This window comes from Maniola hyperantus, chromosome 24 (genome assembly GCF_902806685.2).
Source record: "Maniola hyperantus chromosome 24, iAphHyp1.2, whole genome shotgun sequence".
Classification (NCBI taxonomy): domain Eukaryota; kingdom Metazoa; phylum Arthropoda; class Insecta; order Lepidoptera; family Nymphalidae; genus Maniola; species Maniola hyperantus.
In genome coordinates, this window is record NC_048559.1 from 5772928 (window position 1) to 5792794 (window position 19867).

General features: G+C 37.6%; 1 protein-coding gene across 1 annotated transcript; it reads right to left on the reverse strand.

Annotated features, from left to right (window-relative positions):
- Positions 1-1665: 1665 nt before the first annotated feature.
- On the reverse strand, positions 1666-19647 carry Osi12 (DUF1676 domain-containing protein Osi12). Its single transcript, XM_034981436.2, has 3 exons — positions 19187-19647; positions 12901-13028; positions 1666-4365 (listed from the first exon to the last, which is right to left on the reverse strand). Exons 1-3 carry the CDS (start codon positions 19584-19586, stop codon positions 4174-4176), a joined length of 720 nt encoding a protein of 239 aa, XP_034837327.1. The 5' UTR covers positions 19587-19647; the 3' UTR covers positions 1666-4173.
- Positions 19648-19867: the final 220 nt, after the last annotated feature.

Here is a 19867-nt window from a genome sequence, read left to right on the forward strand (position 1 = left end):
TACATCGATCTTTAGAAGGAGATAGCAGATTTGAAGAGCATTGTCTCTGTTGTTGAGACCGACAAAACGTCATATAGGTATGAGTGACAGAGACAACGCACAAAGCCGAAATGTCATTCTAAAGGCCGATGTACATTACTTTCTGCCGCGTAACGCAGCTCCCGGGGCAAGGTCGCCATTCCAGCACCTTGGGATTCCTGTTTTTCAACCTATGTGGCCCTGCCTATTGTCACTACAGTTCGCAACCAGTTGAACTATGTCAATGTTGGTTACTCTGGTTCTCCTACGGATCTCCTCATTTCTGAGGGCCTAACATGCGCCCCGCGAGAAAATTTTGTCTACGCATTATCTCGTGTTTTTTCATACAAATAAGACGAGTTAATGCGTAGACAAAATTTTCTCGTGGTGCACATGTTAGGCTAGCTGATTTCATCGATCGATCGATGATCACGTAGAGACACTCCAAGCATAGCTTTAGAGCTATAGTTTGCGACCATGTTTCGGATCCATACATTATGAACGTGCGGAAAGCGAAGCGTTGGAAGAGCCCCCACTAGGTGGACCACAGATATATATCTACAGATATGCAACTAGCGTGGCCCTTATAACCCCTCTCGCTTAAGCAGAGGTGCTTACTTGTGAAATTTTATTCCTTCTATTTTAAATTCACTTCGGCTATTGTAGCCTAGTATACTGCACAATAACTTTAAAAAGAAGAGGTGGACAGATGATATCAAACGAATCGCAGAGAGCCCTGGATTCAGACGGCCGGGAACGCAAGACCGTGGCGTGTGTTGCATGCTAGAAAAGGCAATGCGGGTACTCCATTTGCATCTAGTTGCCACACAAAACTAATGAATAATTAGTAATAAGCTGATTCCCCATTTCTGTGAGTTGTTTTTTTTAAATTCAGATACAAGTAAGGCCCTGAATGCAATCACACTTTAAGCGATGATGCAGTCTAAAATGGAAGCTGGCCTACCTGGAAGGGGTATGCCAGTTTTTATTAAACCCACACCCCTTTGGTTTTTCACCCCCACCACACCAGGCAACCTTTGGAGAAAGGAGAGACTTGGTGTGTTGGCCTGTGACCTGTGAATATTTTTATTTCATTTTATTCAGATACAAGTTAGCCCTTGACTGCAATCTCACCTGGTGGTAAGTGACGATGCGGGCTAACCTGGAAGGGGTATGGCAGTTTTTAATAAACTCATGCCCCTTTGGTTTCTACACGGCATCGTACCGGAACACTAAATCGCTTGGCGGCACGGCATTGCCGGTAGGGTGGTAACTAGCCACGGCCGAAGCTTCCCGCAATATTATGTGCGCTGGTCTTAGAATCCAATAGCTCAATGTAACTCGGTTAACTCTAAGTGCAGCTTTTGGATATTAACGAGTTAGAATAAAATAAATAAAGTTTAGTCAAATTTAATAAATATTCAATAAGTTACAATAAGTTAATAAATAAACTTAAATAAATTATACACAGCAAGTCCTTAAAGCTAGTAAGAATACAAAGTGTTTTTTTTATAAAAAATACAAAAAAATCGTTCTTTTTTATAAGAACAATTATTTAAATAAATTATTAACTAAGACTATTGTCGAAGTTAAGTAACTGATTTTTATTTGAATGAAAATATTGCATTGCTACAATAATACCAAAAGACAATAATAAAAATGTGATTGATCGAACAGTTCTATTTGGAATTTTAAGGCTAAAAAATCATAAATTATTTAATTCATAAAGTATTTTAATATTTTTTGGATTTATTGTTTTTAATAAAATTCCACTAATTCTATGTTTTTTTTTCATAATTCCTTTTTTATTGAGCATATTAGTTGTAACTTGTACCTGCAATTATAATACTAATGAAATAAAAAATAAATAATTATACCTCACAAATATTACAGTTTTTGTCTTTAATTTTGTCTTCTAGATTTCAATTTGACCTATTTACTTTATTTGCAGTATTTTTTGGCTTTTAGCAACTTGGTATTTAAATTTATACTGTTTTTTTTATAAATCATATTATTATTATAATAATTAATATATAATTAATTATTGCTTCAGCACGCCTTCTTTTATCAAGTTTTATTTATACACAAATAGTTACTTAAAAAGAAGATACTTAAAGCTTATACCGTATAGTAATAATCATTTTTTAAAACTAATTAATATTATTTCTTTATTTTTTATTTTTGATCATCAACCAGTAGATGGATAAGCATAGATGTTATAGTTTATGTAACGTCATTTGAGTCATAAAACAATTTTACAAGTACATAATATTAACAACTATTAGGTAGTTATGTAAATAGCTATGATTAAAGCTGTTAATGAAATGTTAAAACAATGTATAATCAGTATTATTAATATTATGCATGCACATAATTATTAATTATGTTGCCGCTTATTAATTATTTCGTATACTCGCATGTACCAACATATTATAATATGTATAATCAGCTTTATAATCACACTTTATACATAAATTAATAAATTAAAAGCTAGAATAAATTATTAAGTTCTAAGTCTTTTATGATTAGATACAGTGGCATGAAACAATATGCTCAAAATGTTTAAATAACATTATTTTATACCATTATACCCAATCCTAAATGTTCCTCCAGATTAGGTTACAAGTTGTAAAACTTTTGTTGCTTACAAGGTACAAGTTAGCCCTTGAGTGCCATCTCCATCTGGTGGTAAGTGATAATGTAGTCCATTGTACAAGATGCAAGCGGGCTAACCTGGAAGTGATGTGACAGTTTTTATAAAACCCATGCGTCACTTTGGTTTCTACACGGCATCGCACCGGAACGCTAAATCACTTGGCAGTACGGCATTGTCGGTAGGGTGGTAAATAGCCACAGCCGAAGCCTCCATCCAGACCAGACCAGAGAAAATTTAGAAGTTATAAAATCCCAAATTTCCCCTGCCAGGAATTGAACCCGGGACCTCCAACTAATAAGGCCACAGTGCTCACCACTGCGCGTAGCGTTTAGCTTGCCGCATTGTCGCATCGCTCTAGTGTAAACCAGCCTTAAGATTGTTAAGCCGTTCGGTACCGCTAGGTATCACTGCTTATCATAATACGGTATTTGACAAATAGTCAAATCAGTAACTTTTTATCAAACGTCAAAACGCGCGCTTTAGTATGCCAGATTCTATGAAATACAGGTGTGTGACGTCACAATCATTTGACGTGCTTTTTTTTAGTTTAATCGATTATTTAAAATGGTTATTACACTTAAAACCAACAAAGGACGTGGATTTTACGTATTTTGGAAGACCCTCTATTTAATAATCACTGAGAAATAATTTATTTTTGATGTAGTCAAATACCAAATTATTCAAATGTTGACCTTATGTTGTAATTATTATATGAAATTCTTAGTCGAGTTTACACGTTAAAAAACGAAGAATCCGGAATCCTCTAATGATTCCCATTCTTCTTCTTCCATAATTCTTCTACGCAAAGATCTTCTTCAAAGAAAATTAGAAGTTAGAAGAATCGTGATGGGTTGTGAGCCCAACAAGTAGCAACTTTCAAGTTTTAGCAAAGAATACAATTTACAATTATTTTACCGTAGTTTCAGTCCATCGTAAAGGTATGGACAAATATAAAGCGCAACGAGAGTGTGTATTAGCAATAAGCAATCGAAAAAATATTAATTTCAGTATATAAAATTATATAATTCATTTTAATTTCATTTCACTGTTTTATTTGTTCTACAAATATCCAAAACGCATGATACCGTAGCCACCATGTTAATTTCGACTGTGACGTCACATGGATTGAAGTTGTAATGTACTAAGAATCCACCATTGCTTACCGATTCGTGTGACGTCATGACAACTCATGAACTTAAAAAGATAGTGGATAACGTTTTCGCGGCAAAATTTGAAATGCAATTTAAATGCATTTTTATTGCACTTAACGACCGAATAATTTTTTTGTAAATTTTTGGTAGTTTATTATTACTTTAGGATCAAATTAGGACACTTTTCAAAAAAGGGTAAAATACTCTATTCTATAATTGCTAAGTATATTATCCGTACGGCGTACATGCTTCCAGAGAGATGTCCTGCGAATGTCCTGTGATGTTATCGTCGCGCGTTATTTCTGTCCAAACCCTTACTTACACTCTTTAATTTTGTTTTGTCTTATCCTATTGATTATTATTCTTATAAGCTTTATAAGCTAAGTCGTTGGCATAGGATCTCTTATCCCATCCGCCGCCGCCACCACCGCCGCCGGATGACCACCCGTGACTCTCATGACCACCACCACCACCACCACCGCCGTTCTTCTGCGCGATGATCTTCTTTAGTGCGATGATGCCGGCTAGAAGTAACGCAATCTGGAAAGAAGAAAGTATTTTTTTAAATAAATTTGCTCATACAAGCACTACAGCTTGATGATGATGGTCAACCCATACTACTCACTACAGAGCACGGGTCTCCTCTCAGGATGAAAACGGTTTGGCCACAGTCTACCACGCTGGCCAAGTGCCAAGTTTTCTACTAGATGATGCTCGTGACTTAGACGGCGAGTAGTTCCCACGGGATTTTTAAAAAACCTAAATCCACGAGTACGAAGTCGCGGGCATCAGCTAGTATCTAAATATATAAAAGGAAAGGGTGACTGACTGACTGACTGACTGACTGACTGACTGACTGACAGACTGACTGATCTATCAATGCACAGCACAAACTACTGGACTAATCGGGCTGAAATTTGGAATGCAGATAGCTATTATATTTTGACTTTACTACTCAAGTATAAGTGGCGCCGGGATAACCTAACCTAATAATGGTAATGTGTGGTACAGCCTTAAAAAATAAACGTTTTTCTTTCTTCTTTCTTCTTTCTTTCTATTATGACGTAGGCATCCGCTAAGAAAGGATTTTTGAAAATTCAACCCCTAAGGGGGTGAAATAGGGGTTTGAAATTTGTGTAGTCCACGCGGACGAAGTCGCGAGCACAAGCTAGTATAATATATAGAAGTATGTATAGTAGGTGAAGCCCTTTAGAATAACTGCGCAATATTAGCATATATTTTAATCCTATCAGCTCAGCCTATTGTGGATCTGCAGTGAAGCCTGCAGTATGCAAATGAAATACCTATGAATAATGTTCTAAAAATACATCATTGATTTATTCGAATAAAAACCGGTCAAGTGCGAGTCAGACTCGCGCACTGAGGGTTCCGTACCTACTACAATCGTATTTTCTCGACATTTTGCACGATAAATCAAAAACTATTAGACCTAAAAATAAATAAAAATCTGCTTTAGAATGTACAAGTAATGCCCTTTTATATATAATACCGCATTTGGTATAGTTATCTTACTTTGAAAGTTGAAAATAGCTATATTTGTCATGAACACATTTTAATTTTTTTCTTGTGATGTAACCACAAATTGATTTAATGTTACACCACAAGTTCGATGAAATTTGGTCCAGCGATTGCCTGCATCCCGGGGAAGGACAAATTCTACTCTTACCCTGGAAAATAAAAGAGTTCCTACGGGATTTTTAAAACCCTAAATACATGCGGATAAAGTCGCGGGCATCATCTAGTCTAGAAATAAATAGGGCAGGATTTTTCAGTAGTAATTATGTACAGCACAACAATAAAATGATAACGTGTTGATAACAGTTGAAGCTTATCTAATTACGAAGACTAAGAATAGATAAAGGAACCATTTACTGATATAGAATGCGAACATTTCGTAGGTAGTATAGCACAGAGTTAATACCCATATTATAAATGCGAAAGTGTGTTTGTTTGTTGGTTTGTTGGTTTATCCTTCAATCACGTCGCAACGGAGCAACGGAGCGACGTAATTTTTTGCATGGTTATAGAGTGACATAGGCTTTTACTTTTTATCCCGGAAAATCAAACAGTTCTCGCGGGATTTTTAAAAACCTAATTCCACGCGGACGAAGTCGCGGGCATCAGCTAACATATAATAATACTAACGAGAAGGGATATATTCTCATATGGTATTCAAATACCATTCAAATACATACATATTTTTGATACAAAAAACAGAACATTACAAAACTATTAGTGGTTATTTAAACATTACTGTGGTTTTACATACTGTGGTAAGGTATACTATTCCACAATTATTATATTTTATAATCCACAAATATTAAACAAATAATAAAAAATCACACAAGAAATTTACATCAAACACAAAAATACAATCAAACAAAATTATCTCAGCGTCATTTTTGTTTCTCCAACATTAGATTGTGCAATGATATTTGAAGTGATCCGATTTTCTTGAGTTATTTTCTGACGAATATTAATCATCGATTTAAGTAAATCTCTTACGGCGTGAAACAAACACAAGCCGCACGAGATTTACTTTAAACGACAAGAAAATTTATTTAATTCTTAATTTTTGTTGGATTTTCTTGAATTTTTCGATTCGATTATAATTTACTGCCGTAAGCTTCGATATTCCGTGTGGATGTCGGTTTACAGTTTGTACTGAAGTGAACTGGTAGAACGCGAGTGTTGCCTGCTTTGGAAAACAGGTTACCCGTAATAGAATTACAATTAGTATGATGTAATAGAGAACAGTGTTTTGTTATAAGGAAAAGAATTACCCATTTTTGTTTGAAATATTACCTATTGATATATTTTTATTTAACTTTAAGTAACTGTTACAATGTTTAATACACGACCGATATTTGTAATTATTATTAATTATGAATGACTTTATAATGAAATTTTTCTCAAGATAAACTATAAAAATATGTTTAATTCATTATTTTATTTATGTACTTTTCTTCATATTTTAAGAGACGTTTGTTTGGGCTTTTCATTTTTGTTGATACTTTTGTCAGTATAGTTTTTATTTTTTAATGCAAAACAGAATACTTATATCTAACTAGCTTATGGTCGCGACTTCGTCCGCGTGAGTTCTACACAAACTTCAAGTCCCTATTTTACCACCTTAGCAGATGCCTACGTCATAATAGCTATCTGCATGCCAATTTTCAGCCCGATCTGTCAAATAATCGTTTTTGATTTAGCGTGCAAAATGTCAAAAAAACATGAATGTAGTACGGAACACTCGGTGCGCGAATCTGACCTACACTTGGTCGGTTTTTTTCCTATTGTTGAGCTAATCCATACATCATATCATAAAGTGTGAAAAACCCCACCCATTTACAGGGAAGTTCCGACTATGCTGACAACATTCCTCTACTCGAGTGAAACAGTAAATGGTCCATCGAAGGTCACGAAATATAGGCGATGTTTGGAAATTCCTGTTTCACCCTTTCATCAAGAGCCAATATAGGCTTTATATGAAGCAGTGTAAAGTTGAAAATAAGTTGATATCTTTCTTTTACGATGAATGCTGGCTGGCTGGTGTTAATGACCACTGCGAGCAGGTTTTATTCGAATTAATTTGATAACGTTTTGATAACAGCAACGAACAATAGTAATTAGTTAGCTAGTGTCCGTAAAAAATGACTCCTCACGCGCCATTTTAACTTCATCGGTCACTGTCATAAGGGTCTCGACTAGACTCGTCTCAATAGACGCTGAAATATGTTTCTAATGGCTTTGCCGTAGTCGGGTAAAACACAAATAGGTATCTACTTATTTGTATGTTTTTGTTACATACTTGATGATGCCCGCGGCTTCGGCCGCGTGGATTTAGGTTTTTAAAAACCCGTTGGAACTTTTGATTTTTTTTTTGAGTAACCCGTCGTCGAGATGCAAGATATCTCAGTAGGTACCAAACGTAAAAACATTTAAATGCATGGTTCTTTAGAAATTCCGTGGGATCAACACAATTTAAGAATGAAATTCCTTACAGCATCAGGATTGAGGAGTTGGGATCCAAATTTTTTATGGGGCCAAGTCCCAAAGCTTCTCTATCGATTAAAAAGAAACTACTTAAATCGGTTCAGAATTCTCAGAGATTTCGGTGTCCATAGAAAAACACAACTCCTCCTTTTTTTAAAGTCGGTTAAAAAGAAGCCTATGTTACTCCCTGATTAAATCTCTACTTGAATGGGAAAGTCCCGTCAAAATAGGTTCAGCCGTTCCGAAGATTAGCCCGTTCAAACAGACAGACAGACAGACCACGATTTCTGAATCACACCGAAGATGGTAATAGCTGGTTGAGTACTTGATGGTAATAACCATTTATTCATTGAACTTTCCCATAGCACAGAGAAAATAGATAAATCGTGGGAACCATCAGAGGCTCACAATGAGTGGAGATACTTAGAGGGGCAAGGGCAAAGGTTTTTTACGGGTATGGGCTTTAAGAAAGTGCCTACTTATTTTAGGATCTAATTCTAATCCAGTGAAAAAGTGAAACATAACACTTAAAAGCAGCAAAAGTCAGAAAAGCAGGTATATTTTAACTAATTTTTGGATAAGTTATTAAAATATCTTCTCATATAAAGCTTGCGCGGTATATAAATCACAACGCGTAGAGGCTTATCAGGAGTTTTAATCTTTTAAATAACCTAACTGCATTATTTATATAATGCAGTTAGGTTATTTAAAAGATTTATTTAAAAGAAAGAAAGAAAAGTTGCGCCCTAGTCAAATAATTGACTAGAGCGCAATTGCTATTGCAAACACTCAGTCAAAATGGCGACGTAAACACAAAAGTTGAGTCTCGAGTCGGAACGAGACTGGAGTAAAAACCGTCAAACACCCGTATATCTAAATATATAAAAGGAAAAGGTGACTGACTGACTGACTGACTGATGTATTAACGCACAGCTCAAACTACTGGATGGATCGGGCTGAAATTTGGCATGCAGATAGATATTATGACGAAGGCATCCGCTAAGAAAGGATTTTTGAAAATTCAACCCCTAAGGGGTTGAAATAGGGGTTTGAAATTTCTGTAGTCCACGCGGACGAAGTCGCGAGCATAAGCTAGTTTTATATAAATCGATTCAAGAAGGCTGTCGCGCCACAGATCGCGTGACATCGGAGGAGTCAAATATTGTTAATTCGTTAAAGTAACTTCAATAAGCTAACACACTTGAGAGTAAAATGTGAAGTTCAGTCCATAGGTTTTAAATGATCAACACATCGTCGACTCACTACGCACGGGTCTCCTCTCAGAATGAGAAGTGTTTGGCCCATGTCCATCACGCTGGCAATTGCAGATTTTTTTTATTTTTATTCAGATATAAGTTAGCCCACGACTGCAATCTCACCTGGTGGCGAGTGATGATGCAGTCTAAGATGGAAGCGGGCTAACCTGGAAGGGGTATGACAGTTTCGCACCACTTAATTCCGAAAAGTTAGAAGTGCATGCCTGTGATCGAACCCAACCCAAAACCTACTAGAAGGCCGGCGTCTTAACCACTAGACTATCACCGCTTGTTATCGTAAGTCGGTAGATATATACGGCCCTAATCCAATCCAATCCAATCCATCAGCCTGTTTGCGTCGACTGCTAGACATAGGCCTTTCCAAGAGCGCGCCACCAAACGTCCCTAACTAAACAGTCAAAATTATTTGAAGGTAACAATTAGTTGGCAAGTAGTTTTTGAACCCAGTCAAAAGTACATTTTCTATCGCCCCCGTATATCACGACTTCAAGTAGGTTACCACTTGCCATCACGTATGTAACGTGACCTCTAAGATGATTGCAATTAAGCTGAAATCGCTAACTCGGGGTACTTTTACTGCTTTCTCTAAAACTACTTGGGCCTAAGGTCGTGTAGTTGCAACAACATAATTATTCAATTGCGCGCGTTGTAACGTTTTCTCAAGTCAGTAATTAGATGGGTCATCATCATCATCATCATCAACCCATTATATATCGGCTATTACTGAGCAAGGGTCTCCTTTTGAATGGGAAAGGTTTTGGGCTTAAATCGTGACAATAAATTCATTAATGATAACAAGAAATAACCTAAAGTAGGTACCCTAAATAATTCTGAAGGCTCGCGCACAATATCTTCCTAAATCATTTTCATTTCATGTATAAAATATTATGTATTAATGTAACGTATAAAAAATATAATGTAAAGTAATTATTCCTTCCTGATTACGGATACGATTAATGGGTATTGAGAAAAGGGCAGCCGGTACTTACTAAATGACCTGGGGCCTAGGGCGGTCAAGACTGAGACCAACAAGGCAATATAAAGAATGACTAGCGATGTGTCCTGGTCCTAATATCCTAGTCCTAATCCTAATCCTAATAATATAATAAATGTGAAAGTGTGGATGTTTGTTACTCTATCACGCAAAAACGGCTGAAAGGATTTGGATGAAATTTGGAATGGAGATAGATTATACCCTGGATTAGCACATAGGCTACTTTTATCCCGGAAAATCAAAGAGTTCCCATGGGGTTTTTGAAAACCTAATTCCACGCGGACGACGTCGCGGGCATCAGCTAGTATAAGATAAATCAGTACTAGGTCAATTACAAAGAGATCTCACTAATGTGTTTCCATGTATTTTCTCAATTATGTATGCAACAATAATTCTCAGGCTAGTTCCTCTTTCTTGCTGCGTCGAAACTGTGTCGTATAGGGAAATCAATGTCACGATAATAGAGAACGTCATTATGTATACGGAACGATATGAAGAAAATCGTAAGAAAATCGTTAGCATACTGCATAAGTATGATTTGATATGATACTCGTACCTTACAGCCGCACTCAGAGTCGCTTAATCGTTACTTAAGATTGCGTTAAACGAGACAGAGCTATATCTCTTACATAAATCTGTCTCGTTTTAACTCAATCTTAAGTAACGATTAGCGACTCTGAGTGCGGCTGTTAGTGTGTTTTATTTAACTGGGATTTTATTTAACTTTTTTAATTTTGCCCGTCGCGTCTGTTTGAAACAGTTTAAGCAATATTTTATTCGCGAAAACAGAAATTTTTAATCGAATTTCTACAAAATTCAAACAAACGTGGAAATCATTAATTCAAAAATGAGCTTGTTTTGATTTAACATTTTTTTGTAAATTTTTATAACGTGTCTCTTGCAAATCCTACTTTAGTACATTGACATCTAAACCGCAATGTTGTGGCGAACTAACTATTTTCACACCGTGCCTCAATAATATAATACAATGTTTTAACTTTACTAATAAGGGGGCGTCCATAAATTACGTGAGATGTTTAAGGGGGGGAGGGGGTCGAGTCAAATCTCATCTAATCTTACGTTGGAGAGAGGGGGGTCTCGGCAAATAGCACGCAATTTTTTTTCTGATTGAAACAAAAAAAATAATTATACTATTTTGGTCCATTTAATCCAGATTGTACAATGTACATGCTTAAGATTTAATCTTAATCGTAATCGGAATACGATTTAAATATTCTATTGTTAAATATTTATTACACTTATAACTCAGCAATATTGATTACTAGTCTTAACTAGTCGTAAATAAAAGCACGAAGCAATTTTTTTTTTCTTTTTAGAATAACAATCCAACGCGTTTACGTAAGAAACCCACATTTTGAAAAATCTCACGTGAGATTGGGGGATGGGGGAGGTTGAATAAAATCTCGCGACATCTCACCAGGGGTTAGGGACAGAAAATTCAAAAAACTCCTCACGTAATTTATGGACGGCCCCTAACGTAAGATACCATGATGACTTTTCGCATTATGACCTCCAAACTTCGTTTCGAAGAAGGCACGCGATGATGCTCGCTTGCTGACCTTATGCTCGCGACTTCGTCCGCGTGGACTACACAAATTTCAAACCCCCTATTTCACCCCTTAGGGGTTGAATTTTCAAAAATCCTTTCTTAGCGGATGCCTATGACATAAAAGCTATCAGCATGCCAAATTTCAGTCTGATCTGTCCAGTAGTTTGAGCTGTGCGTTGATAGATCAGTCAGTCAGTCACCATTTCCTTTTGTATATTCAGTTACTAACGTAACATGTCTTGCTTAAAAGTCATTGATGGTAAGTAAAGAGTAGTCGTGTAAAATTAAAAAAAAATGTGTCACTATTCAAGTGTAATAACCGCGACATCCCATCACGCTCATAATCTTGAAACAATTCATCTAAGTAGCACAAAGATCTGTGTCGCACATCATCACAAACTTCCCACGGCTATGACAAAAGGCAAAAAAAATGTCCTATCCATGTGACAATTAAGTCACTAATTGTATATTTTCACTTTGATGACAACGCGGGGGATCCGGGGCAAGATATGTGAGGTTTTGTATGGAAAATGGTTTTAAACGGAATCCAATTGTATGGTTGTGCGTTTCACATACAAGAAACCTCGTAACCACAAGACATGGGTTTAATGAATGCTTCATTTTCTAGAATGTATGAATTGATTGAATTAAATAGTACAGTGGCTGCTGTTGGTTCACCTCCATCCATATCTCAAACTATAAACCATTACCGTATAAGTATACCATCCATACTAATATTATAAATGCGAAAGTGTTCTGTCTTTCGGCCTGTCTGTTGCTGCTAGATTTTTTACGTCCACGTTCACACTCGAGCTTAAAGCTCAACCTGCGTTACTAGATTTTTACGGCCCAACAGTTCACACTCGAGCTTAAAGCTCAAACCTGCGTTACAGACACACAGCCCATCTCCTCTCAGAATGAAAATAATTTAGTGCCATCGTCCACCACGCTGGCCAAGCGCGGATTGGCAGACTTCACACACCTTTGAAAACAATTTGGAGAACTCTCAGGCATGCAGGTTACCTCACGATGTTTTCCTTCACCGTTAAATCAAGTTATATTTCATTGTTTACAATGCACATCGCGGAAAAGTAAGAGGTGCTTTCCCGGGATAGAACCTCCGACCTCTCGAATAGGAGGTTGACATCTTAACCACTAAGCTATCACGGTTCTTGGACACACAACTATACGTTCTTATTAATAGGAAAAATAGGTACCTTTGAAACGATTAACGCCTTCCCAGCTAAGACGAAGAGACCAGCGATCGCGAGTGGAATCATCGTGGCCATCTTGCCAGCCGCACCCATCATCATCATCCCCATCATTTTCTTCATCTTCCCTCGACCTGGAATCACCATTTACAGATCAATTAATAAAAGTTTCGTGTAACTTCCTCGTTTTGAAAACTTCCTCTTTTTGGATGTTTTTTTCAAAATAAAGATAGCGAGTAAAGGAGCAGGCGGGTCACCTGATGTTAAGTGATTACCGCCGCCCATGAACATTTGCAGCACCAGAGAAACTGCCGATGCGTTGCCGGCCTTTTAGGAATTTGTTGATTGTGAATAACACCGCCGATATCATTTAATATTACGAAGCGCTTTTGCTCAACAAACTACTGTGGAATGCCCTCCTAGCATCCGCGTTTCCTGCCAAGTAGATATGACTTAAATATCTTCAAGGTTAGAGGAAATGGGCATCTTCTAGGCAAGCGCTTTTCAAGCTAGACTTTATTATTGTTTTTTATAAGGCATGATTGTCATCAAGCGCAAGCGTATTTCACAAAAAACCCCGAAAAATAAAACATATCATTCGATTTCCTTACAAATTTTTTGTACACGCAAATCATAGTGCGTTCAAACACATTTTTGCTATAAATTAAAATGCTTCCGACAACATAGCATGTCAGTATTAATATTATGTGGGTGTAAAATAATGTTTTTAAAATCCACACGCAAATTGTCTACTTAGCTACTCTGATATACGCTACAAATACCTACAATAAATTTATGTAAATGCAAGATGATGCCCGCGATTTAGGTTTTTAAAAATGCCGTGGAAAGAGTTCCTATATTTTCCGGGATTAAAGTAGCCTATGCACGTCGCTAGGATACAAGCTATCTCTACCAAACATATGGTGCCTGAGATCCACGTGGATTTAAATCCTTGGGATCTCTTTGATTTTCCGAGACAAGTAGCCTATGTCCGCCCCTAGGTTGCAAGCTATCACCATCTTAGAACTTTAAGAGCTACCAGAGTCCAGAACCAATCATTCTCAAGCTTTTCCGTCATTTAAAACACACTAATCAGCCCCCCCAATTGTGTAAGAATAACCATTTAATGGCTATCGCAATCGTCAAGAAATTCTGCCCTTTGATTGGTTGATTAGTTTTTTTTATTTTTTTTCACAGCCAATCAAAGGGCAGAATTTCTTGACGATTGCGATAGTAATTAAATGGTTATTCTTACACAATTTTTGGGTGGGGGGGGGGGGGGGGGGGGTGGTGGGGGTTTGTTCAAAACACACCTCGGTTTATCATTAACCACTTTTATCATCAAAAATTGCGGAACTGGCCGAATTCGAAGCTACATCTCCTCTCTGTCTCTTTCTAGGACATCTCTTTAGGGATATATTCCTTATATTGTATCCCTAAAGGCAACTATAATGGCTTATAAAGGGGACTTATAAAGTCAACTTACATCTTCGTGGCTGTTGATTTGAAAGTACCAAAATCAAACAATTATTATAAGATTGTATTTATAAAAATAGCTTTCACCATCTCAACATGAAACGAAAACTCAATGATCATAGTTATAAGTGTTATGACAGTTTTAAGTGGTAATATGCTCACGATTTTTTTTATGGGTCAAATATGAGAAACATACAGTATATAGTTTGATTTTATAAGTGAAGTCCGTCATCTTCTAAATATGTAAAAGGAAAAGGTGACTGACTGACTGACTGATCTATCAACGCACAGCTCAAACTACTGGACAAATCAGGCTGAAATTTGGCATGCAGATAGCTATTATGATGTAGGCATCCGCTAAGAAAGGATTTTTGAAAATCAACCCCTAAGGGGGTGAAATAGGGGGTTGAAATTTGTGTAGTCCACGCGAACGAAGTCGCGAGCGTAAGCTAGTCTAAATAATATGTAAAATGAAAAGATGACTGACTGACGTACAGCTCAAACTACTGGACGTATCGGGCTGAAATTTGGCATGCAGATAGCTATTATGACGTAGACATCCGTTAAGAAAAGATTTTTTAAAAGCTCATTGGTTGTAAATAGGAAAATGACAGTCTGAAGAAAGCTCATTGTATTGCGCTTAAAAGGGGGTTATAAAGATTCCCATTATTATTAGAAATCGGTCCACTCTCGAGGTAAACGGATAGCAAGATGTTACGATGATGGACAAGTAATGACAAGCCATGTAACGGGCTATCAAGTTGGATTTACAAAGCGTTAATGCTTTTCACCGATGTGACGATAGCTTTTATGAATGTTAAACTATTTTCATTTAATATCTTTAAAAGTGATTATTAATTAATGTACCTACTTCCACATTTAATGTTATAAACTAAAACTAGATAATGCCCGTGACTTCATCCGGATCCTTCATCCGATCCGGATTTAGGTTTTTAAAAGAAGAAGTGGGAACTTTTTGATTTCGCGGCATAAAATCTAGGGCCGTACCTCTCACCTTTCCCCGCCTTAGGTATTGGGTGTAAACCTGTGCCGATTCAACGTCAGGACGTCTCAGTCGCATCCGATATCCGGGATCCTGAGACGCCTTATACTTGACGCGGACGGTACTGCTGGGTTTAAGTGGGTATGCTGAAGGCTGTAAAAATTGCCAGTGAGCCCCACCCTAGTGTATTTTTACCAGCGCAAGTAGGTATGCCTCTCTTATCGAGAAATATATTTTTGTTCCGTTTGCCACGGAATCTTAGTGCTAAAAAAATTAACGAGACATTTCACCGCGATGAATGGCTTCATCTGGTGATACAAGGGTTGACTCATTTTTTGTGCAACGGATCAGCTTGGCTGTCCAGCAAGAAAAAGCAGCCAGTATTCTTGACACCATTCCACGCGGGCCTGCCCCTCGATTGTGTAAGAAAAACGTATTCATCGTTGTCGTAATCGTCAAAAAATTCTGCCCTTTGATTGGTTGATTCCCTGTTTACATTTTCACAGCCAATTAAAGAGCAGTACCCGTAGTACAAGATTTTACGTCTCACCAAACCAAACCAAATTCGAGAGTCGAAATACTTCCGCGTTACAGTAAACTGGATCTTAAATGCCTTGTTTTAAAGCTCAAGTTTGTCTACACTTCTACAGCCAGCGCTCCAAGCGGAAACATTGCGAAATTAAAATCAGTGGCATTGAATATTTGACTTCAATTCAAGGCTGTTTAGGTCCATTTTACTGTAACGCGGAAGTATTTCGACTCTCGAATTTGGTTTGGTTTGGTGAGACGTAAATATCTTGTACTACGGGTACAGAATTTGTTGACGATTACGATAACGATGAATACGTTTTTCTTACACAATTGGGGGACTGATTGGTATGGTAATTAGAAAAGGCTAGCTTAAGGTTTTATAGCAATAGTGTAGACTATTTAGAGAAGCCAAATATTCTTTAAAAAAAGTTCAAGCATCATTTGAAGCTGTCACCACTAATTACGACAAATTAAAACAAATTAATTCACTGTTGTTCTTAATTGGAACATCAGTTAACTCAGCAATCTAATTAGCATACTGAAGACATCAACGATGTTTATCTGTGCAGTCGGCTTTAGATTTAGTGAGAAGATTTACGTTTATGGCGTACTTTACGCGTACTTATTTAGTTAGATGCATGTACAAGTTTTTTATTCTTTAGAAAATGTCGATGGTTCTTAAAGTGTGTAAAATACTAGAGTTTTGAGTAAATTATCGCTATCCCTTATTCGAAATCCCGTACTTCGTCTGTGGCTCTGCTGGGATTTGTGCGTCCTGCGACGCGGCCAACGGGCGCGATGCCATACTATCTCCAAGCCGCTCGGCACTTGAACTCGATTGTGACACATCCGCGCGTCTTCTATCCAATAGGGCATTTTACCCTTTTTTTGCGCTGGACAGCTAGGCTGAGGCAAAAAATGAGTCAGCCCTTTTGTCACCAGATGAGGCGGTAAAATGTCTCGTATTTTTTTTAGCACTGAGACTCCATGAAACCACCAGTTTTTTTAAAGTTTGCCTCAAATGAACTCGAGTTTTGTTTAGTTTTATTTGTTCTGAGTTCTCACCCTGATGCAGTCCAGATGAAAAAGCTTCATACAGTGTAGCAATGCACGACAGTGTAGATATTATATTCAAAACCTGAATATACGTCGAGAATTTATTCATCCACGCACGTAGACTAAGCATACCTACTTATAAAACTTGCCTCAAGTTAACTTGAGTTTTGTTTATTGTGGGTTCTCACGCAGATACTTGCTATCTAAACAACCTCCATATAGCACAGCTCGATCGTCTACTTATTCAAATTTGTCTAAATGAAAATATTAATAATGTCAAGAATTTAATTATGAGTAATGAGTACACCACGTGCGTGGGCCCGTGCTGTTTTTTATAATAACTTGCCTCGAGTTAACTCAAGTCATGTTTGTTCGAAGTCATGTTTCGTTTGTAGCGAAGCTCGATGGCTGACACATATTTTAGAGCTTTAATGAACTAAAAAACGTCAAGAAGTATAAGTCACGCAAATTGCTAATGCGCGTGGATGCCATTTTAGTGACGTCAGCACTAGACTGAAGTTTCGAGCTGATGGTAGGTATATTTTTACTTAAATATACATCAAATGACGCCAAAATGACGTCATTTCGATGTTAATGAGACATGGTTCCAGCGCTATAGCAATTTGCGCGACTTATATGCGGGTGGACATTTCGGGCGTGTGGATATCTCGGGCGGGTGGGTGGATTAATATTTTGCCTCAATTTAACTCAAGATGTGTTTATTCAGTTTCCACGTGATACATGCCAGATAAACACATTTCATAGAACATAGTGTGGCAACCTCCCTGGCGCAGTAGTAAGCGCTGTGGTCTTATTAGTGGGAGGTCCCGGGTTCCTGGCAGGGATTTGGAATTTTATAATTTCTTCTGATCTGGTCTGGTGAGACGCTTCGGCCGTGGCTAGTTACCACCCTACCGGCAAATCCGTGCTGCCAAGCCATTTAGCGTTCCGGTACGATGCCGTGTAGAAACCAAAAGGGCGTGGGGTTATTAAAAAACTTCCATACCCCTTCCAGGTTAGCCCGTTTCTATCTTGCACTGCATCGTCACTTACCACCATGTGAGATTGCAGTCAAGGGCTAACCTGTATCTGAATTTAAAAAAAAAATAGCTAAGCTCGCTTGAATGAACTCAAAAACGTCAAGCGGTAGAAGTTATGCGGGTAGAGAGATATTGCCTCAGGTTAACTTTTTTTTATTTTTTATTCAGATACAAGTTAGCCCTTGACTGCAATCTCACCTGGTGGTAAGTGATGATGCAGTCTAAGGTGATAGCGGGCTAACCTGGAAGGGGTATGGCAGTTTTTAATAAACCCATTCCCCTTTGGTTTCTACACAGCATCGTACCGGAACGCTAAATCGCTTGGCGGCACGGCTTTGCCGGTAGGGTGGTAACCAGCCACGGCCGAAGCCTCCCACCAGAACAGACCAGAAATTAAGAAATTATAAAATTCCAAACCCCTGCCAGGAATCGAACCCGGGACCTCCCACTAAGACCACAGCGCTCACCACTGCGCCAGGGAGGTCGTCAAAACTTAAGACTTAAGACTTATTTATTCGCGAAAGATACCTCAGTAATGTGGTAGTTTCAACTAGCGGTATCAAATGCATAGTTTCAGTCCCTTTTCTAAGAGAAAGTACGCTTTATACAGGACGATGCTAAAAGGTTAGTGTTGGAAAGCTCGCCGTGCTGATCTGTGATTCTATAATCCATAATTTAATGGTTTCGAGATACAGTTTGTAGGGCATGACGTTAGTTGTAAACGTCGTTATCTTATCATCTTGAATGGATTTGCAATTGAATTATGGTGCATTGCATTAAATTTATTGGATCAGTTCTTCATAGAAAACTATAAATCGTATGCATTCTAGTTATTGATAAGGCAATACTGAAGATAAAACTTAACTTAGGAATGTGTATAAGCATAAAGTGTGGTAATGAATAATTGATATTTAGAGGTGTATAAAAGGAAGTTATAATATGAAAAATATTATAGGTTTTTACTGTGATTTGAAAGAGAAAGGGGGTGCAATATTGTATAGCAATGTAATTATAGGTTCGTATATTCGGATTGTTTTTGACATTTGTTGTTTACATAAAAATGCAGAAACTTTAAGAACCCTTTCATTATTCAGGAGGTTAAAGTTTCGATGACCTTTTGACCTAGGGATAGGTAACAGTTTTGAATGAAGAATGAAGATTAAGTTAAGTAGGGTAAAAGTCTTACCTTCTTCAACCCCCTTGTTAAGCTCGTCTCCAGACATCTTCGGCAGCGAAAGTTGGATTGTCCTGGAGTTGGCAAACGTTGCTATCCTATCCCAAAGCATTTCTGTCAGAACTTCATCCTTGTTTTCCAAATTCCTGGGCAGACTAGCTTCAATATCGTTTTCACTGACAGGAACCACTTCATCGTCTGATGTCTTCACAATATCTATCCCATCCACTAAAGGTATCGCTTCCATCCGAGCTGCTCTATCGAAGAACAAAATCGCTTTCTTCTTAATACAAGGTAATATCCCATCCGCGCGTTGACAGTCCTCATATATCCGCATCATATATTTCATCCCTAAATCATCCTTAGCATTCACCACTACTATTAAAAGAACTAAGGGAATAAATTTATACATTTCTAAGGGTTAAGATGTTCACGGGATGGTACAATAAAAAAGACTGTTGCACACTTTGCAGTTACCGTGTATTTATAGGCTATGTACACTACAAATGAATTGTGCTTCTGAGATCGGGGGTACGCTCTCCGAGGGTTCCATCACACTAGGGGAATCTCTAGTGTAACTACGTGTCCTAATGCTTGTTGAAAGTATGGAAAAATTATGTTGCCGGTCGATGTGGAGGTGGTTTTACGTAGTCGCTTGTGTGAGCGTGTAGCGAAATGGAAAATTATTGTGCT